Source organism: Homalodisca vitripennis, chromosome 2 (genome assembly GCF_021130785.1).
Source record: "Homalodisca vitripennis isolate AUS2020 chromosome 2, UT_GWSS_2.1, whole genome shotgun sequence".
Taxonomy (NCBI): Eukaryota; Metazoa; Arthropoda; class Insecta; order Hemiptera; family Cicadellidae; genus Homalodisca; species Homalodisca vitripennis.
Window position 1 is genome coordinate 77,681,026 of NC_060208.1, and position 23,060 is coordinate 77,704,085.

The 23,060-nt window shown below is 32.0% G+C and overlaps 1 protein-coding gene across 1 annotated transcript; it reads right to left on the reverse strand.

Annotated features, from left to right (window-relative positions):
- Positions 1-5,961: 5,961 nt before the first annotated feature.
- Positions 5,962-12,817, reverse strand: LOC124354209 (rutC family protein UK114-like). Its single transcript, XM_046804494.1, has 6 exons — positions 12,555-12,817; positions 11,050-11,210; positions 9,371-9,439; positions 8,603-8,658; positions 6,767-6,803; positions 5,962-6,188 (listed from the first exon to the last, which is right to left on the reverse strand). The coding sequence occupies exons 1-6, from the start codon at positions 12,725-12,727 to the stop codon at positions 6,106-6,108; spliced, it is 579 nt and encodes a 192-aa protein (XP_046660450.1). The 5' UTR covers positions 12,728-12,817; the 3' UTR covers positions 5,962-6,105.
- Between the last annotated feature and the right edge of the window lie 10,243 nt (positions 12,818-23,060).

The following is a 23,060-nucleotide window of genomic DNA, read 5'->3' on the forward strand; positions in this document are numbered from 1 at the left end:
AGGAACATATACAGGGTGTCCCATAACTTTCTGGCTAAAGAGATTTATTTCTCTGTTCAAGACAAACATAATTCACCATATGAACACGGGTCTCCGATGCTTAGTTTCCCATTTGTCTGTCTGTATGTGTTTTTTATTAAAAAATGAATATCTTAATAACCATTAAATTAAATTATACCAAACTTAGCTCAAATTTTTATGATAAGAAGGCCAGTTACTGAAAAAATATCATGAAATTATCTTTAGTATTTTCGAAATGGTGGCCATAAGAACTTTTAAACTTTGAATATCTTGAAAACCAGCATTTTTAAGAATGAATAGCTGCTGTTTATTCAGTTTTTGTATTGTTAGCTATTCGTTAAGAACCTCAATGTTGGTCATGTCTTTAAATTTTGCTCTAAACCAGTTATTTAACTTACTATTCCATTTAAATAATGTTGGTGTCATTAGATATGTGATAATATCCTCTAAAAACTGTTATTTATGTAATTCTTGAGAAAACCGCTGGTTTTTAAGATATTCAAAGTTTAAAAGTTTATAAAGTCACCATTTTGAAATTTCTAAAGATAATGTCATGATATTTTTTTCAGTAACTGGGCTTATTATCATAAACATTTGAGCCAAATTTGGTGCAATTTAATTTAATGGTTTTTAAGATATTAAATTTTCAATAAAGAACACATACAGACAGACAGATGGGAAACTAAGCATCGGAGACCCATGTTCATATGGTGAAATATGTTTGTCGAATGAGCAATAAAGTGGTATACCTTTGTCCAGACAGTTACCGGACACCCTATATACAAAGTTTCAAGTCTCTAGGAATTTCTATAAAGAGTTACAGTATTGCACAGACAAGCAGACACACAGGCCCTCTGTGACCCCAAAATAAAAACGAAACTTGGTACATAGGTTCCTCATGGTCCAAGAGAAAATGTTGGACCATGAGGAACCTATGTACCAAGTTTCAAGTATCTAGGACCTATCTATCAAGAGTTATTGCACAGATGGATAGACAGTCTACCCTTTGACCTAATGCCCTCAAAATCAACTTTTTGTTCTTTCTTGAAGCAAGAGTGTAACCTACACACCAAATTTCAAGTCTCTAAAATATTTCCATCTAGAATTATCTCACAGATATAGACTTTTCTATTTTGTATATATTCTAAAATATAGGATATATAAACAGCATATGCAGCTCCTTTTTTTAACTCTGTACCTCATAGTTGAAAGTCCTGTAAGCTTAACTCTTTAATTGACTAGTCACCAGTGGCGTCGGGCCGGGGGGGCACGGGGGGCACGTGCCCCCCCCCCCAACATTATGCAAAAAAAGAAAAAAATAATATAAATTATCTTTAAATTACGTAAAATGTATACACTAAAAGTTACGAATGAATAACTAATATAGATCCCCCGTTAGTCTATTTTTCTGTATGCATCTAATTTGATTCTGTGTGTGTAAAGTATGCGCGTGTTACAACTAAATTTACAAGTGCCGGTGAGCCGACTCTGGCCCGGTTGCGCCCGAGCTGGAGCAGCCGATCGAATGCACCCGAGCCCAGCCGACGCCGGCCGAGGGCCTCCGAGCATTGACGACGCCTGGCGGAGGGATATCATACCAGCTCAGTGCGCGTGTGTTGTGTTGTGTAGGTGGTCGCCACGTTTTATTCGTTCAATAAGCTTATTGTTACTAGCTGAGCTGCTATTGTTTGTGTAATTTTTGCGGATGTTTCGTTTGTTATCATGTCTAAGAAACAGTCCTCTGTACTAACATTCTTTAAAAAACTTGGAAATTCAAGTGAAAGTGTAAATGAAGATAGGACATTTAGCGGGAAGTAGCACTGGAGGTAGCGTTGGTGATGAATCGCCATCTTGTTTACGCCCAGATCGTGATGCTACATTCCAGGGCGAAAGTAGAGATCCTTCATTGGGAGTACAAAGTGCAGATATTGCAAAGGAGGCATTTCAGCCTGTTGATTGTTTTAAGGTAAGCAAGATTCAATCCAAATCGAGGCAGTTCAAAGAATCCTGGTACAGTGAATTTAATTGGGTCGAATATAGCCCCATTAAAGACGCTGCATTTTGTTACCCAATGCCGACTATTTTGTCAACATAAGTCTGGTCGCGGGGAGGAGTCATTCACTAAACTGGGGCATGAACAATTGGAAGAAAGCTTTGGAAAAATTCAGGAAACATGAGAATAGTGAAATGCATCAAAAATCTAAACAGTTTCTCAATGAGTATAGAAAAGCAGGAAAGCAACGGTAGCAGATTCGTTGTCCTCGGGCACATACTAAAATGGTTGAGATGAATAGGAGGTATTTAAAATTCATAATTGAAAACATCCTATTCCTTGGAAAACAGAATCTTGCCTTAGAGGACATGATGAGAGTACTGCTTCATTTAACAGGGGGAACTTTATAGAACTGCTACAACTGAGATCTACTCAAATGGAGGAAGGAATCCAAACATTTAATGAAATCCCCAGTCCATTCATACAAAAGTGCCCAGGTACATAAATGAGATAATAGATTGCATAAAAAGTGAAATGCTTCAACAAATTGTCCAAGAGGTGAGTGAGGCTTTGGCCTACTCAATTATTTGTGATGAAACTACGGATATTTCAACCCGTGAACAGCTTAGCATTTGCATTCGAATACATTACTAAAATAGATGGACACATTAAAATCAATGAAAGGTTTTTTGGGCTTCGTTGATGTGTCAGACACTACTGGTGAAAATTTACATCACACTATTAAACAGTATCTGCAGGCAGTTGGGTATAAGCTTAAATAAAATGCACGGCCAGGCATATGAATGGAGCTAGTAACATGAGCGGCAAATTCAAAGGTGTTGCCTCAAGGTTCCAAGAAGAAGAGCCTAAAGCTTTGTACACACACTGCCATGCCCACTTGCTTGATCTGGCTGTTCAGAGATTTTGTGAAGAAATAAGACAGCTTCGGAATTGCTTATCCATAGTAAATCACCTGTAATAACTTAATTAATGCATCAGCTAACAGGTTTTCAATATTTGAATCAATATGTAAGCAAAGCGGAGAAACAAAAATGAAAAGACTGGTGAGCTTGTCTCGAACTAGATGGACAGTTCGACACAAAGCAATCCATGTAATTCTAGAGCAGCTCCCCTGAAGTGTACGAAACTTTGGAAGTTATTGCAAACGATGTATCAAAATCGTAAAAATTGCAGCCGAAGCTGATGGTCTAGCCAAACAAATCAGCACATTTTGAATTTGTATTCAGTTTAAAACTATTGCACAGCGTTTTTGAGTCAGACTGATATACTCTCCCAAAGAACTGCAGAGTGAATCTCTTGACATTTCTAAGGTTTTTGCAAAAGTTGAATCAGTCATTGACTGTTTAAAAACTGGACAGAAATGATGATGGCTTTATTCAGATGTGAATGAGTCAGAAGAACAGTGTAACAAATATGGTATGAAAGGTTTTGTCAGTTGAAAGGCCTTCACTACCACGCAAACGGAAAGATTCCGAAAAAAACTTGAAGCTAGTAGTAGCTCTTCAGATGCTGCATTTCATCAATCACCTGAACCTGAACCCTGAACAGATGTTCAAGACTGCATTTACTTTGCTGCTTTAGACACAGTAATTGTAAACCTGCAATCTCGTTTTTTCCAAGAACGATTATGATAAAATCTAACTGCATTGCCCAGTTACTATTTAATTGGACCGAAATTGACAACAACGCTGTTATATGGCAATCCAAAAGTTTTATAACTTGTCTTTAAGTTTTCTCTGTACATCTTAAGTTTTTTCACTGTTATGCAAAGAACAATTTTGTCAAAACAGACAAAGCAACCACAAGAATAACGTTCCAAGAGTTGGCTGATTTTTTTTATTGAGAATGATCTTCAAGCCAGTGCACCAGATGTTTGGCAGCTACTAGAAATATCACTTTCGTGGCCTATCACAACAGCAAGCGCAGAAAGATCGTTTTCTACACTACCGAAGGCTAAAGACATTTCTTCGAAGCACCATGACAGAAGACCGCTTAAGTGGGCTTGCCCTGATGTCTATTGAGCAAGAATTTGACGTCTGAATACATGAAAGATAAAAAACTAGATCTGTTAGTTGACAGATTTTCAAATCTAGCCGATAGGAGGCTAATGCTTCATTAGAAGTAACGAAAATTGGTTCGTTGAAAACCATTACTGTAGTTCTGTTCACCTTAAAACCTTTGTCTTGTACACAAAATTTGTTTTTGTGTTTATAAATGTCCTTGCAGTTATGTCTAGAAATAGAATAAACTTTGTATAATTTGAAATTGAGTCTTTTTACAATCCATCAATATAGTAAAAATTGATTAAAAACCAATGTTTAACAAAAATATACACATATACTTTACTTTAGTTCTTAAGTGGTAGTTTTCAAAAAAGTTTCCACAGGGACCACCCCCCCCCCCCCCGGAGACCCCGTGCCCCCCCAAATTATTAGGTCACGCTACGCCTATGCTAGTCACAGTCAGGATGCTATATCTAAATAGATACGTGCTATGTAAATGTTTAATAGACATTTCTTTGCTATTTGTGCATGTTATCACTTAAACATCTGTAGAATGTTAAATGATCAATGTAAATTATATACTAGAGCAGCCTATTACATTACAGAGAATATGGGCAAGAAACTGAATTTTATTTGATATTTTTAGATATCATTTTTATTACATCACAAATGAAAAAAAAGAAAATTCAAATATAACGGATGTTAGGAAAGTGTTAAGGAGAACAAGCATGCCAATATTTAAGTATAAACTATAGGGTCTCATTTTATGAATATGTGTTATACGTATGACATTCACATGTCCACTACTAATGATCATAGGAGCACTCTGTTGTGTGTGTACCAATATTAGACACTACGCTGATCGATAGTCAAAGTGTTAATATATACTTTTCAAATATATAGTAAACATACGCTTTGTGTCAAGAACAAATAATTTAAATAAAAACTTTACATATGGAAGAATCTGAAATGAAAAGTCTTAAAAGAGTTGAATAAGAAATTAAGTTTTCAGGAATACAACTGTTTTAGGTAAAAAAAGATATGAAAAATGAATAAACGTTAACTTAGTGAAATTTTGATGTTTAGAATTGGCTTGAAATATTCAGATTGATGTCCTAATAGCAGCATAAGTTGAAATTGAGAAAGAGTCAAGAAAAATGAGAAAAAAAGAATTCTTTAAGAAGTTGTTAGTAATATTTCATATATTTAATAATCCGAAAACTTGGTTGAAATATCTGGAGGGAATCAAACATGAAAGCCTAGCGCTTTCAGTCATATGTGGACCGGAAGATCGGTTTTATTAACATTCATTTGGCTGCTAATCTCAATAACTGTATAAATTTCAAATTAAAATTATTATTTTAAAAGTTTTTAGATCCCCAGTGTAATGTGGGGTTTAAAAAAACAAATTTAGCACTTTCCACTGTTGAATTGGAATTCCACTGTCAGTGTGTACTGTTGTGAACTTGATTCTGATTAAACCAATGAATGAGTAGTGTCACTAAATATTACTGCACTGATCATATTTGAAGATAACCACTCATGCATCAAGATAGCAGTACTTTAGGAACAAAATTGTAGTATTTTAAGCATCACTTTTGAAACATGATAGTATCACATGAAATAATAGTATTGGACATAAATGTTATGGTTTTTCAGAGTTACATAATAGTAGTAAAATTAATGTTTTTTGTCTACAGATATTAATAAAGTATAACTTTAAACAAAATTTGATCAAATTATACCATTTTATAGGTTATTAATAGCAACATGGATGAAGACACTAACTTTTTTTGTAATACATTCTGTTTAATTCTATGTAATCATAAGTGTATAAATTTCCCATATAAATTGGAGATTCATTTTCTGCTCAATTAAATACTTTCCCATTCATGCGAATAAGGTTTAAAAAGGAAAAATAAAAAGAAATACTGTCTGTAATTTCTGCATCAATAATGAACGATGAAATGGTTTAAAAGAAAACTGAAGAATATTTAAATACAAAGGACACACTTAATGGCATGAAGTGATACTGAATTGCTCATTGGTTCTTCTTTTGATATATTTTTACATATGGATTTCTTCCAAAGATTTCTCCGTTGTGCCTGTTGCATCCGTGGTGGAGGCATGAGCGACACTCCAAGAATCGCCTGAAAGCAAAAAATATTTCACTTGATAGAAACACTACTACAAGCTGAATAGTTTGTAAAATCAGACAATTTCTTACTAATCAAGAATCATCCTTTGTATACAAAAAAAATAGTTTGACTGTTTTTGATTGTGCATGAAACATGCTTAGTTCAAAGAGATGTCCAATTTTAAACTAAGGATTTTTTAACAATATTAAAAAATTCTGATTTCGCATTTGAGTAATTAACAACACTGTTCACAATAGGAGTACAAATTATTTTGATCTACTACTGGACATGAAAAGTGTATGCTGACTCTCTCTGAGTGCTTTCTTATTCCTCTCTGTAACTGAAATTTGGAAATATATCTATATACATGGTTATCTTATACAATTATATAACATGCCTCACACAAAAAATAAAACTTATTTGCAGACATGTATCAGTCAGTTTGGTTGTAGATGACGAAAATTTTTTCTCTATCACCAAGAAGTTAACATTACAATCATATTAACTTTCTATTTCCCTATTAGTTTCGTGAGTAACAAGTTATAAACAAATTACTACATTACTAAAATGTTTAAAAAAAATGGTCTTACCTAGTCCAACAATAGCTTCAATCGCTACTTTAGCACCCTGGAACAAATTTTAAAAGACAATAAACTTATGGCATTTATAAGATTGAAAATAAATAACTAATCCAGATATTATTTGAAACTAATTTTCGTAAAGACTGAAAATAATACAAAATTTTCTTTATTTTTTAATTTTAACTTTTACCACGCAAAAAATATGAATTTTTCTCTTATTTTAAATGTGTTACAACTATGTAAGTTCTACTACATAGGTTCTCTAGCGAAGGTAGACACATCTTCGGGAGAATATAGTAGACACAAAAACATATCTGATGGCAATGAACGCATGTTCTATCCTGCTTTGTTTAGTGTCTGTGCCTTTTTATTTCAGAAATAATACGTATCTTAAAAAGATATAAGCACATAAATTGGAACTTTACAGATATATTTAGCTAATGTGAGGAAAGCTTGAAAAAATCAAGTGTCACTTTTTATTTAAAAATAGTGAGACTTTAAAATGATTTTAAAATTAAATATCTGAAAACTGTTTATATCTAAAAATGTAATATTAAACAGTATTCTTTATTGCCAGGATCGTGGAGAACAATACACAGTGACAACAGCTGGGGAATACTGTACAAGCAGGGTTATACTACAGTGTTCATCTATTGTAGAAGTTGAGAAATGTTATTCCAGAGTTCAAATTAGAGTTAAACAAAAGTTATATGAAAGTAGTACGAATTTCTTTACAGAGACAAATCTCTATTTAACTAAAAATATAAAGTAAGAAGCTAGTTTATAGGAATAACAGCAGTTAACAATGTAATAACCAATTAAATTATGCCACTTGGGTCTAAATAATGTATACTTTATACATACGAGGAAACCTAAACATATAGGGACAGAAATAAACAAATTTTTGTTTATACATTCACATAATAATAAAAGTTAGGAGTATTCAACTACTCCTGCTGTGTAAAGGCTTCACTAAAATTGCATGCAATATTTGAAGTCTATAGCTTATGTCATTCTCGAGACGTCCTACAGACAGACAGAGAAGACATTTACCAGCCTACTAAGTAAAATGACACTCAGTACCACAGTACTGAATGTGCTTTAATGGCATTCAGTCAAATCCTATGGTTGGACATGCACCATCATTGAACCACATTCTTGTCTATGTAGAAATAAAGTTTCATGTAAAACTTAGTCTACAGACAAAATCTTTCTCAAGATATGTTGTGGATAATCAGGCTACATATGTGCTAGTAGGCTACATCACATGTTAAAATGTCATATGATTGTACTTTGTTCACAAATACTGATGGCGAGAGAAAAGAAGAGACCTGGCCCGTGCCGGCGCACAGCCGTGTACTAGTGTGTTGCCGCGCAGTTATTTCAGGCGCTTCGCCCCACAGCCAACCCTGCGAATTGTTTATCCTAGCAATGGAACAGTGAAACAATAATGGAATTACGAAACAAGACGCGCGGCAACATACTAGTAGTAGCGCCTGCAAATTTCAGATAGGCCAGAATCCAGGTCTCTTCTTTTCTCTCGCCATCAGTATATTATTATTCTACAATTCTCTAGTTGCAATCATGGTTATCCATAATACTAATGTAAAAAAATATTCGATAGTACTCAGCAAAGTGACATGCATCATCATTGAACTCCATGTTATCTATATAGAAATTAACTTCATGCAAAATTTAAAGTCCATAGGTAATTTTGTTCTCGAGATATTGCGTAGAAAGACAGAGAGAAATTACATTTTTCTAGACCTTCTAGTGAAAAGCCATCAAATGCTCAGCCATCAAGAATGTTTATGGAGTATTCTGCGAATATGATTTTCTACTCACCAAGGGAAGCTTGGAAACCTCCAGAGTGGTCCTGGCAGGATAAGGGTGTCTAAAATCTGACATTTTAATTTAGTTACAACCTTCTTCTTTGTGAGAAACTTCTTATAATAGATAAGACTAATATTGTATAATATCTAAAACTCATTAAAAATATATGTCTAAAAACCATTTTTAATCATGAATCATTTAATTTAAAATAAATTTAATATGTTTTTATTGTTTATCCAGATTTATGAGTGTACTGGTAGATCTATAATGTGTATTGTATTTTTAAACGGTAGGATTAAAAGAAAATTGGAATTTTAACCTTTCATAAAGATACTATACACCAGATAGTATTATAGATAGATATATTATAATTAACTATTGTATGTTTCAATACATTGTGTAAAATGTGTGTGGGTAGATTTTTTCCTTTTATGAAAAGAATTTTGTTTTTTTATGGGTACAAATAATTAAACCAAAATAGTCTTAGAAATAAATACATACTGCTAGACAGAATTCTTAAAATCAAAAGATTTGATTGCTAAGTGCTTAATGTATCTTTTAATTTTGACAAAAACTAATTGCTTATAGTGAATTATAGATTATTTTCATTACAGATATTTTAAATAGCAAGGTAGTTTAAATACATTTTAATACATACACACATATTGGTATATACATAATGGTGGTATTGTATATGTGTGTGTTTGTATTAATTTGTAAAACAAAATTGTATCATAAACTCTTTAAAAGTTCCCAAAGTATACAAATCACTTTACTTACATTCTTTATACTGTTTATTGACAGCCAAGAAATCATTCATGTCATGCAAGTACACTGTGGTTTTCACAACTGTAACAAACAAGAAGAAACAGTTCTTTACAAATACAAACAAATCAAAGTTCTATGTAATTAGTAATGAGCACTCATTATTTAATATAAATGAACATCTTCTACGTATAGAGTTGCCTCTAAAAGGCCTAGCACTAAATATACATTTTTATTGGAAAATGTGTTAATTATTAGTAATATTGAATTTAAATCTTTTATTTCCTCCACGTATCATTTATAAAAAAACCAGTTTATACTATAATTAACTCTTCAGTATTAAACTCATGATCAGTGGTTTTTCAAATTCCATTCAAAAACATGAAGGACATGAAAACATGACTTAATTCTTAAGGATAGAAAAAGTTTATGCCTGTTTCACACAATACCACCACATGTTGGTATTTTGAAATAAATTCATTAATAAAGGACAGCAGTACCCATTTACAACAGAAGTCAGTATTTTTGGGTCCTGTAGCAGACCATTCCTGAGTTCCTATCAGTAATCATTTTTACAATGTTCTTTCTACCAAAAAATCTAAAATACTTATTGCTTTCAGTTAGTTCAATTATAGTAACAAAATTAACTCAAAACTCTAATTACCACCAATAATGTCTTTCGGAATACTTTGTATAATTCAGAATTTTTAGTGTCATTTGGGTTTTATGCAAGATTTTTATTAAAATACATTAATGTCCTGTCAGAAAATGGTAGTATAAGGTACTAAATTTAATAGTTTATTATAGTTCCTTAAGTGATTAAAATATAATTGCATTAGAATAGCTATATGTAATTGTGTAAGCAGTTTATAATATTGTCTACGAACTATTTCAGTAACTGCTAAGTAAACTTAGGAGGACTTGAGCTTCCTTCAGGAATTCATACCTCAGAGGAAATGTATCTTCATATGCACCATTGATAGCACCACCATGGATGTGGGGATAGAGCTATTATGGCTTTAAAACATGTATTGAACTAAAATTGATTATATTCGATATTTATAATAGATTATTTGACATACATTTTGAATTCTTTTAATGTCTTTCCATTATTGTTCTGTAGCCTGAGATCCTCTGGAGTTTTCCAGGTGGCTATCGAAAAATGCATATGGATCTCTTATAGAGAATTAAACTAATTACAAGTATTATACATGTGATAGTTTGGATGTTTGTGGTACTGTAACGCAAAAGCTACTATGTACAATTGGGTTGAAATTAATAAAAATATTATGAACATAAAAAGGTACTTCAATTTCAAAACTATCATTGAGCTCTATAAAGATAGCTTTCATTATAAAAGTTACAGACTCAGACATTATAATTCTTTCACAATGGGCTAAAATAATTCAAATTTTGTAATAGAAATTACAATAGTTCTTTTAATTGTATTCTACATTTGACAAGACTCGTTCCGTGTATTGTGTACGGTCAATAAATAATCTTGAATCTTAAAGAAACACAACAAATTTTATTAAAATTGGTCTAGCCGTTAAGGAGGGGTTCAGTGATATACACACGCACAAAAGATATATAAATATATACAAAGATTACAATACATATGATTAAAGCCTTGTAACAGTGTTTTGATTTGGCAGTAAATGCTGCTTGTAAGTATAGAAGAGGAAGCAACTTACCATTAGAGAAGTGAGTATTAGCCTGGTCAAGTATAGCAGATAGATTCTCCAGGGCTTGCTTAGCTTCTGCCTCTGCTCCTCCAGGAACCAGCTTCATGGTGTCCTTGTCCATTCCCAACACAGCAGAGACATACACCGTCCGCCCAAACTGGATCGCCTGACTGTCCACAATCACTTGGTATTATACTGTTAGGAATGTAACAAGAGATTCAGGATTCCGGGGCAAGTAGATTTGAAGGTTGAAAGAATTGAAATCATTTCTGAGGGGAAGTATTTAAGGAGTATTGGAATAAGTGTGCATTACAATGCGAGTTTCAGACCTTCTATTGGTTATAATATTATTTTTTATTTCATACGTCCATTTTTTAATCAAACCTAGATAACTTTATTACTTCTATAAACTTTCATTAGCCTAAGAAAATGGATCAATTAAATTTATCAAATTTTATTTTGGGGACAGGTGATCTGTAATCTGTGGCAATTTCAGAGAATAGAGGAGATTTGGATTGAGACAGAATTCTCTCGTCTTCAATTTTGCAGCCTAAACTCAATCAGCCTACACTGCCATAGCAAGTGTGCAGCGTTGAAATCTGTTGTTATTACAGACTTGACTGCTGGAAACTGTCAGTCATGTTTGTCTGAATAAATCATAAGAAATAAAACTCCTTGCATCGTTTCTACCTCAGAGACACCTAGACTACAAAATATATTGTAATCTAGGTGGAGAGGTACTCTCATTGTCTCATCAGGTGCACAAGTCTGTGACAGCGTTAGATTTCAGATGTCGCACTAAGAGGAAGGTGAAATGGAACTAAACGCAACATTCACATTGAGTCAACACTTCCCACCTTAGCTATGTTATGTAATTTCTGTATTTTTGCATCATAATCAACAATGGAAACCACTAAAAACCAAAACAAAGTGATATATATCATGTATAACTTCTGAAGAATATTGTGTATCTTACTGAATATGATAGTGTGACATGAAAGTTAGTTGATAGTGAGTGGTGAAATACTCCTAACATTTATGAGTACCTAGCTTACCTGATTGTTAGTACTTCTTCTAAGCAAGAATATGAATTACATAACATATTGAAATTCAGTGTAATTTTAGAAATCAGGAATAATATAATTTCTATAATATAAAATTATTTCAGTGTCCTCCTCAGTTACAAATGGGAACGTTCAGGGTCAAGTACAAGGTCCATAAAAAGATGATCAAAAACAAACTTTTTCTATTATTGGGGATATACTTATAATCAAATTAACTTAAATTTTAATGATAAACTACTTGGTTATGGCAAAAATTATGTCACTCTCTTTAGGAGAGTTTATTACAACAATTTGCTCTGTTGTTATCCTATAGCAGTTCCATCAAAAAATGTACTTTTCCATTGTTAAATTAGATAATAACCTAAGCTTTAATTTATTGTAAATGTAGTCGTAGCTTTACATTTTAATAACTGAAGCTTATTCTTGTAACAAACAACTCAATAATCCCACCTGTAAGGTCCAACTGGTTTTGGAGCGTTTTCTGAATATATTTGCAGCCTGTGAAAAATGTCAACATTTTCAAACGATTCAGAGACAGATGTCACACCTGCATTGATTTCACTTACAAAATTCGTTGAGAATAAAATAAATCCACTATAAAAGACATATAGTTTGTTACACATACTGACTGTAGTCACAAATGGTATATCAAAAGAAGTCCATCAGACATTCCATATTAAGTCCATTTTCTGATTCAATAAAGATTACAAATTGTGTTGTTAACTGATTCTATAGCTTGATAATGAGGCAATGGACAATAGATCTTTTAATAAGCTATATCAGTTTGCATTAAATTTTCATTTAATTGTCTTTCAATGTACCACAATAAAAGTAATTTATTAATGCATAACAATGTCACTAGTTAATACACCCTCTAAAAATTATTATGTAAATTAATTAATATTGCTGAATAAGCACAAAACTGAATTCTTTACATATCAGATATTGTATGCCTCAGTTGCCATTTTCAAAATATTTCTGAGATATCAAGAGAGAGGTTTGGTACCCATAATTTTTATAATGTTTATGTAAAAATCAAAATTTATTCAGGTTTTGTAAGACAACTATAATTGTCATGCAGATTTGGTTCATACAACTTTTATCATTTAATGGAACTAAGTGGTGCACCAAAATCACTGAAGTCTTTAGAATAAAAAACCTTACTTTTCAGGTCATAGACCTATTTTTCTTGTAAAAAGTATATTCTCTATTTTGAGTGAGTCCAAATATATTTTGTTCATAATCCAAGGTACTTTTCATATGCATACCTAAGTGCTGAAATTTTATACTCATTGTGAATATCCTCAATTATAATATTGCAAAATAAAAATACAATTCTATTTACAATTTCAAATTAGGGTATTAAAATAAATTTCAGAAGCAGGTAAAATCTGTATTTTTTTTTGTAGTAATAAGAAACCAAATAAATTTGAATTTAATATCTACAGGAAACTGTTGCTTATAAATATATTTAATGTCAATAAATCTAGCCACCCATCTCAAGAGCAGTTTTAATTCAATGATTTACAGACTTTTAAAGACCACTCTACTGACAACTACAACAAAGACTTTATCTACATAAAAGATATTGCTAATTTTAATGGTTATATTCCACAACTTATTGAATCATACTTCACGAATCAATAAAAAGAAAAACTAGAAAAATCTTTCTACTTTTCATTTAAGGCAGAAATCAGAAACTGTTTATTGCAATATCTTTGAGAAATGTATAGCGCCAATTCACAATAATTTCATGTCTGTAATATTTACAATAATAATGTTAGCACACGAGTACATATAGTTAGTTGTTTATAAAGTTAAAATGCAAGATTTCTTTTTTGAAAATCTACTTAGTGGAAGTATTCTTCTAGTGTGTAGAAGGGTCTAGAAGTCAGCCATTCAGTTAGCGATTTCTTTAGTTTCTTTTCTGTGAGAATCTTCATTTCTGCCAGTAGTAGGTTGAACAGCTTCTGGCCTGAATATGGCGGTTTCTTTTGGTATAGTGTGAAATGGTGTGCCAGTAGATGGTAGTCTGCAGCATGTCTGGTGTGGTAGTCATGGAGGTCGGCTGCTCGAGGTAAGTTTATCCCATCAACATGTAATATAACTTCGTGGATGTAGGAATCACGGTCATAATTCTGAGGTCTGTAAAAAATCCTATGCGGGTATCTCTTGGTCCCAGACAATTTAGGATCTTCGTCGCTTACTTCTGAAGACGCAGAATTCTTTGTAGGTTCCCTTGCGATGTTCCTACCCAGAAAGCTGTGCCATATTGTATGTATGTTTCAATTCAAATATGGCACAGTATGTTGATTTTGTTGTTGCAGTGTAGCTGATGGCTTTTATTCGTTTTAAGATGTAAAGGCTTGTATTCAATTTCTTACACAGGACGTCAACATGATATGTTCATGACATATTTTTGTGAATAGTCACCCCTAGAAATTTGGCCTGTGGTTTCACTTCAAATTCTGGAAGAGTTGGGACTTGGTTTCGTCTTCTGCCAAATGCTAACTGGTTTGTCTTTGATATATTAACCACTTGGTCATTTGTGTGGCAGTATTGGTAAGCCATATTCAGTGATATATATATATATATATATATATATATATATATATATATATATATATATATATATATATAAATTATGATATACATACATAATATAATAATATATATGTATGTATATCATAATTTATTTATAAAGTATGATTTATTTATATGAGCTTACTGCCAGTTAATTAGCAGAATTCCCTGAAGACAGAAGGGAGGTGTCATCTGCATACATAAACGTATGACCGAGTCTGTTCAGGTATTGTGACATGTTGTTTGTGAATAAGATAAACATCATAGGGCCAAGGACAGATTCTTGAGGTACACCTCTGGTTATAGCAAGTGGCTTGGATCTTGTAGTATGAGTTAGTCCTCTTTCTGTAAACAGAAAACATTTTAAAAACCATACAAAATAAACAATAAATTATCACAAATATTAGGAAATCTCAGACAAAATAATAATCTCAAAATAAATCAGGAATTTATGAAATTAAATGCAATGGCTTTCATTGGCCATTAAGTTATACTTGAAGACTCTTGGAGCAATTGGAAAATTTTTAAATAGTACTAAATTAATAAAACAATTTTTTTCCAAACAATTTATTTGTTGAACAAGGCTTTTCGAAACCAAAGGTTTCATCACAGGTGACTCCACTTTGTGAAAGTTATGGTTTCAAAAGGCCTTGTCTAAAAATAAATCATTTGGAAAAGTATTGTTTTATTAACTTTTAGTACTATTAAATTTTACATTGGAAAAACAAAAAGGAACATCAACACAGGATTTAAAGAACATTTGGCACATATAAAATATGGAACAAATCTGTTATTACATAACACTGCATTGAATCTGGACATAATATTGCCAATGAAACTTTACGATTATTAAAAGAAGTTACAAATACAACATTCTTGAATGGTTGGAAAATATTTTACATAAACAAAAATCTGGAAAAACTTTGTTTATGTTAAAACAGAAATTGTCGAAGGGACTTTGCATCCATTTCTCACTGATGAGGTAGATACTGATCATATACCTCATGGACTACGTGGACTGGACCGAAGAAGTAGTATGATATATAGAACATGGATTGAGAAGCAAGAATATGTACTTTACTGTATCACGTATCATCTCTTTTTACATATGGATGACAACTGTCTAAAGTAAGTGTTGAAATGTGTAATTATTATTGATGAAGATTTTACTTTTTAATTTTCAATAACAATGTCTGTATTAAAACAATTTAGAAAACTGTACTGTTTTTAATCAAACCTCTACATTGATATAAAGTAGGTTGTATTACTGAAATCGTAAGAGCTATTATAATACACGGAATGTTGCATAGAAATTGCATAGAAAACCCAATCTTCGTCTCTAAAGTTGTATAATGTGAATTCAAAGAGCCAGTTAAATGTATTCAACTATTATGTGTAAACATTGTATTATAACAGCACAACGATATGTTTAATTATTTTAACCAATATTTTCAATTTGTTTACATTAATGGAACTGAAACATGGAAGACAGGGTTGTTCCCCTCAGAGCAGCTTATGAAACAAATGTCCCATTGACTGCTGGAGAGCAAAGCATCAGTGTATTTCAGCATACACTTTAGTGCTAGGGGAGAATGGTACAGTGCTGAAGTGTAGTTAATTGAGTCAAGTCAATAGCATGTAGATGAACAATGAAGAAAATGTACATGGTCAGTGGAGTTTGAGGATGTACAGCAAGTCTAGATGAGGGAAACGCCTGGGAAGCATTGTCCAGCAATGCCCTAGGGCGTCTCAGGTTGTGCAGTGGAGCAGGGCCCTCACGGGAAGACCAAGCCCTGATGTGATCCCACTCCAAGGAATCAGTCGAGTCAAATAGGTGCAGAGTTGCGCCTTGATGTAGTTGCCCAGCGTCGGGATGCTAAGGAAGCATGTCATGACAGTGCTCTGAACAAACGAAAAGCCCTGTGTTGGAATGATTCGAGCTGTTTCCTGGGCGTAGCAGCCAGCTGGTAGTACCACACAGGGCTGGCATAGGTGATGGATGGTCATATGATCGAGGTGTAAAAGAGGAGCTTGGTGGAGGTGGTAAGCGATGAAGAGCATTGAAGAAGTGGAGCAAGAGACATGAAAGCAGCTTGGCCAATCTGGATCCTGCAGGTTGCAGCAATGTTTATCGAGAGCTGCCTGGTCAGTATCATTCCGAGGTACCTTTTCGATGTAGTCGATCAGAGTCTTTCACCCTGGATAGTCAGGACTTCCCAAAGAACCGGACCATAGTTCTTTCAGGAGAAGCAGATTGCCCCACATTTTTACATTTATACAGTGAAAGCATAACAAAAGTAACAACACTTCTTATTTTAACATTGTGGCAACAAAGCAAACCAATTTATTTATTCTGGGTCACAAAGCAATACACGAGATACTAAATGCAATTTTTATGACAGAAAATCGTCAAGGTAACATCGCATCCATTTCTCACTGACGAGGTATACAATATCGATTGGGTATATCAATTAAAATATAATTCCTAGACTGAACCGAGGAAATAGTAGTATATAGTGAACATGGATTGGGAAGCAAGAACTTTACTATATCATATATTATCTTTACATATGGATGGCAACTGTCATAATGTAAGTATTGAAATGTGTTAGTACTATTAATGTTTTTTTTTTACTTTTTAATTTTCAATACCAATATCTATATCCATATAATTTAGAAAACTATACCAAAGAATAGAAAACTGTTTTGAATCCAACCTCATAACAAAACTATATATAGGTCTATTTATATTGTTTCTTGGAGTAAAATAGCAAACTCTAATTTTGCGTTGGAAATATACATAATTTTAATTAGAAGTGCAAAACCTAAAATAAGAATTACTCACACTTTTGCTTAACTTCTGATCCACTTAATCATGAACACCCCTTTATGCAAAGTGCAATATGGGTTTCTTAAGGAGTTAAATACAATAAAACCGTTAGACAAAATAGTTGTAATTTACAAAATTTTGAAAAGAAGGTTTTAATATCTGCTACATTAATGGAGTTAAATAAAGTTTGATTGTATCACTCATTAATTATTGCTACAAAAATGTAGTAATTATGGTGTACAAAATAAAGACCTTCAGTTTTTAACATCTTATTTGTCTGACAAGGAACAAATGGTTGTTTGGAAATAGTCCTTCTGACTCAGTCGGAAGAAGGTAGTTTTGTGGCAACAAACATATTAATAATTTATTCTCATGAGATAATTTCTCTCAAACCATTAGAGGTACAAACAAGTGTCTATAAAAAGTTTAGGAAATGATATAAGCATTAGAGAACAGTTTTAGTTTGATCTCTAGGTTCATAAATAACAGTTGTGAGTTAAGAAAAAATTTAAATGCCCATCATGATGGAAGTAGCAAGTATGAACTTTTTTCAGCATTCTTATCACCAATTTCTTGGTCCTAATATTCTAATGGGATTCACATGTAATCACTATCTCAAAAACCGTTTGAAATACCAAAAAATTGCTTAATAGAACAAGAACAAGTTTAGTAAATCTTATAAGCATTCTAGAAATTTATTTCTCTCTGTTCATAAATAACATAGTTGTAATTTTTAAGTTTATAAAACACATATAAATTCAAATTCAAAATTCAAAACATCCTTTATTCATTAATAATGTACATATGATACATTGAATAGTGTCAGAAGTTTTATAATTAAAATACAATTATTAAATGGTCAAAAAACAAACTACAATATGGACCATCATTGGTAGTAAAAAAGACTATTATTGCTTAAAATGCTCAGATTGATGTATTAACTGTTAATTACAAAAAATGTCTTTAAAGTTAAAAATAAAATCTAAATTAGTTGTCCCTGTTACAACATGCTAACAATAATGCAACAAAAAACAAGTACTATTGTAGCATTTAAAGAAATAAATTATTCTAGAACTAAAAAAAAAAGATTTACACTAAGAATACATAAAGAACAACTAAATATGTGATCAATCAAAGTATTTACAGTAAAAATCTATTCTAAATTTACACTTTATAAACTAATGCAACTGATAATAATTAAATAGAATTATTAAGTGAATTCTCATTCTAAATCTGCTTCCCAAAATTCTTCCAAGGAGTAGGGAGCTAATTTAATCAAAGACTCCTTTAATTTTTTCCTAAATTTCTCATTATTTTGCTCCAGTAAAAAGCTTCTGGGAAGGTGATATAGTAGTTTTGTCCCTATGAACGTGGTTTTTTTTTGTAGAACTCTAAATTATGCCGTTCCACTTGCCTGTGTACTCGAGTATCATGATCATGTCTACTGGGAATTTGAGAGGGATTTGCAAATTTTTTTGTATAGCTAACAGTTTCCAATATATACAGTCCAATGACTGTTGGTATCGCTGTTTCTACAAAAAGATGCTTGACTGATTCATCTCTTTTTAAGTTATATATTATCCTAATTGCCCTTTTTTGTTGAAGAAGTAACCTGTCTAGATTACTCTTTGTTGTAGAACCATACACACTTATACCGTAAGCCAAGTGTGAATGAACCATAGCATAATATATTGTTTTTAAAGTGTTTAAGTTGCATATTTTAGACATTTGTCTTAATGCATATAACCCAGAAGAGGTTTTGTTTATTACATGGTCTATGTGTTTATCCCAACTAAGGTTTTGGTCAATTTTGAGGCCTAAAAATGTGGTATGCTCTACTTGTTTTAGTGGCATTTCACTTAATAAAATAGTTGGCTCTATATTACTTCGATTTTGCTTAGTACAGAATGAGATGAAGTTTGTTTTATTTGAGTTTATTAAAAGATTTTTGCTGTCAAAAAATTCTTTGACTATTGAGAGTGAAATAAAAGATGATTCCTCTAATCTTTCCTTTGATTTTCCCGACACTGTTACATTAGAATCGTCTGCATACAAGCAAATAGTACTGTTCTTAGGGATCAATCGTGGTAAGCCTCGTATGTAGCACAAAAATAATAATGGGCCCAGAATAGATCCCTGAGGGACACCATGTGGGATAATTAACTTTTCTGAGTTAAATTTTCTGATGTAAACATATTGATGATGTATATTGGACACTGCATTTTCAATTTCAACGTATTGTTGTCGATTTTTCAAGTATGACTCAAACCAATTTAACTCTTTACCATGAATACCTAATGTTGATAAGGTTTTTAACAATTCTTCGTGTGACACGCTGTCAAAAGCCCTACTAAGATCTAGAAAGATTCCTACAATTTTCTCACCTTTATCTACTGAGTCTATTATAGAATTAATAAATTCAATCCCAGCTGTTATTGTAGATTTCCCTGCCTGAAACCCATGTTGCTCTTTGTCAAATAATTCACACTCAACCAAATAACTAACTAGTTGAGTATAAACCACCCTTTCATACACTTTAGAGAATACTGGAAGCAGTGAAATCGGGCGGTAGCATGAGGGATCATTAACTTCACCCTTTTTAAAGATTGGGATTACTTTTGCTATCTTCAATTTATCAGGAAAATTACCAGAGATTAAAGATGAGTTTATTAAATGAGTTAAAGGTTTTATTATTGTAGGCAAAATTTGTTTAATAATATTGATTGAAATATCATCATGACCTGTTGATAGTTTATTTTCAAAAGAATTTATTAATTTTACTAGTTCTTTTTCACTTACTGAGCTAAACTTGAATCTGTTTTTTACAGGATCATAAAAATTACACTTTTTATTATCCTTATCGATTTTAGGTAGTACTAAATGATCAACTACTGAAACAAAAAAATTATTAAACGTATTACTTATTTCGATAGGATCAGCTATTGTTTTACCATTATAGTCAATTTTAATGTTTGAATTTTGATTTGATTGTTTTTTTACTTGTAATTTTATTAAGTCCCATACAATTTTAGCGCTATTTCCAAAATTTTTAATTTTACTGTCAAAGAATTTTTTTTTGTCCCTCTCTATGCATGATTTTAAATCCTTTTTCTGGTGTTTAATAACTATCTTTAATTTTTCATCTTTATTTTGTCTAAACCTTTTTCTAACTGAAAGATGTTATCCTTTTTTAATCTTATCTCATCTGTCATCCATTGGTTTGTATCACCTTCCCTCAACGAAGTAATAATTTTGGGAAAACAGTTGTTAAAATGGTAAAAAAAGGTGTCAGAAAATTGATTATACTTAGAATCTACTGGTGCCTGATAAACATTCAACCAAGAAGACTCTCCATACAGATTATTCAAGAAAAGGTCCATATTATTCTGTGTAAATTTCCTACAGTATTTCTTTAAGATTTTCCTACTATTGTTTACTAAACCAAATATTTCAAAGAGTTGAGCATCATGGTCTGAGATATGTGTTATTAGCCCTGTTACCTTACATTCTTTATCTTTAATGTTACTTACAATATTGTCAATAGCACTCTCTGCCCCCATATATACTCGAGTTGGAAAGTTAACTCTGTAGGTTAAGTTATATAATTTCAAAATACTAATAAATTTGTAATATAGTCTATCCCTTTTTAAAATATTAATGTTATAATCTCCTACTAAAATTATATGTTTGTACTTATGGGTTGAGATACTACACATTGCTTCAAATTTAAACAGAAATCCGTCAACAAGGTTTTGTAAGGGTGATCTATAGATACATCCTAAAACAAATGTAAAATTAGGCAAAGAAATTTCAGACAGACAGCACTCAAATTCTTTTTCGATTAATAATGATTGAACAGAAGGCATTAAAACTCTTTTGCATTTAATATTTTTATGTACTAAAATCATTACTCCGCCCCCTGAAAAGGAAGATCTTGTAAAATAGGAGTTTAACTGGTATTCAGGAATATGTAATAAAGAAAGCTCCGGTTCAGACATTTTATGCTCTGACAGAGCTAAGACGTCAGGTTTTATTTCAATCAAATTTAGTTTTAAAATTTCAATTTTTGAACTTAGGTGTTGGACATTTTGGTGGAATATGGAGCATTTAATTTGAGGGCTATCTGAAATATTTTCCAAGTCTGTTACAATGGTGGAAACAGGCTTAGATCCCTTAAAAAAGCAGTGTCCTGTTGATTGGTTGAAGTTTGCTCTTCAGAATGTGGATGAGATGTGGGTTCAGAGTCTAAGGAGTCATCGATTAGGGCTGGTGAGGCAGGGATTAAAGTTCGGTCTTGATCACTGACAGGTGAAGTGTTCTGAAGGTGTTGAACAAGGATGATGTTTTTAAGATGCCTAACAAAAGAGTGATGTGATAGTCCATTCCACAGAGTCCTTTTAGAATATTGAGGGTAGGTCACTATTTTTATGGTTGCACCAGTAGCATGTTGAAATTTAAACTTAATAGCATACCAAGCTGGCTAACAAACTCATCTGAGACATTTCGACTTGCCTAGGCTTTTTTTGGAAAAGTTATCATTTCCACAAGCAATGTTATATAGCATAAATATAAATATATGGCTCTGGGAGTCATGTTCAATGAAGTTGTACAGAAAGTTTCTTTAAGTGCTACCATGAGGGTAATTGTGATAGGCTATACAATCAAATTTCAGATAAGTTCACTTAGATGTGCCCCAGTGTTCTGTTCTTGCACCTTTTTTGTTTGTCGTTTCAGTTAATATGTTTTTTAATGTACCTTCCAATACCATATTGTATACAGATGATACTACTCTTTAATATTTAAATATAGACACAAAAATCTGAAAGTTGAAAAATATTAAATTTGCTTCAGAATGGTTTGATGCAAATAGTCTGGCAGTAAATCGTAGTAAAACTGAACACACAACTGTTTCTCTTTAAATAATTTATTGAATGTAGTAATGATTTTGTTAAATTACTGTGTATAACGTGACACTAAATTGTGTTGGGAATATCATGTAAATTATTTACATAGAAAATACTCTACAGCTATCTATTTTTTATGTAAATCCAAAAACTGTGTTAGGAATTTATTATTACTGGCTATTATGCTTTTCCCATTCTTATTCAAGATGTTCAAGATGTAGTATGACTTTATGGGGGAACAGTACAAATTAAAAAAAGTATTCAAGTAAAAAAATGGCATCAAGAATCATAAAGAATTATTCTAATTGTGTATCGTCTCATTGTGCCATTGTTAAATAATTTCAAATTATGACATTTCCAAGCTTTTATATTTGTTGTTTGTTACTCCACTTGAAATAAAATTTGAATAACTATATAAATAAACAAAATGGTCATAAGCATCACAAAAGAAATAAATACCTGTTAAACCTGCCCTCAGTTAGATTACATCAAATTCAAAATCATCATATACCGTATTTATTTCTCCCAAACATAAATGATTTTGGAAAAGTATTGTTTTGTTAACATTTAGTACTATTTAAAAAATTCTTCCAATTGTTCCAAGTCTTCAATATACATTTGTAAGGACAAAACTGTTTA

What these genes read in the sequence shown, in the direction of transcription:
- LOC124354209 (XM_046804494.1), bottom strand. Translation starts at nt 12,727, where the DNA reads ATGTGTAACAAACTATATGTCTTTTATAGTGGATTTATTTTATTCTCA. An exon ending in TAATACTCACTTCTCTAATG is followed by an intron (nt 9,440 to 11,049) that starts GTAAGTTGCTTC and finishes TGTTTGTTACAG; the next exon opens with TTGTGAAAACCACAGTGTAC. An exon ending in AGGTTTCCAAGCTTCCCTTG is followed by an intron (nt 6,804 to 8,602) that starts GTGAGTAGAAAA and finishes AATTTGTTCCAG; the next exon opens with GGTGCTAAAGTAGCGATTGA.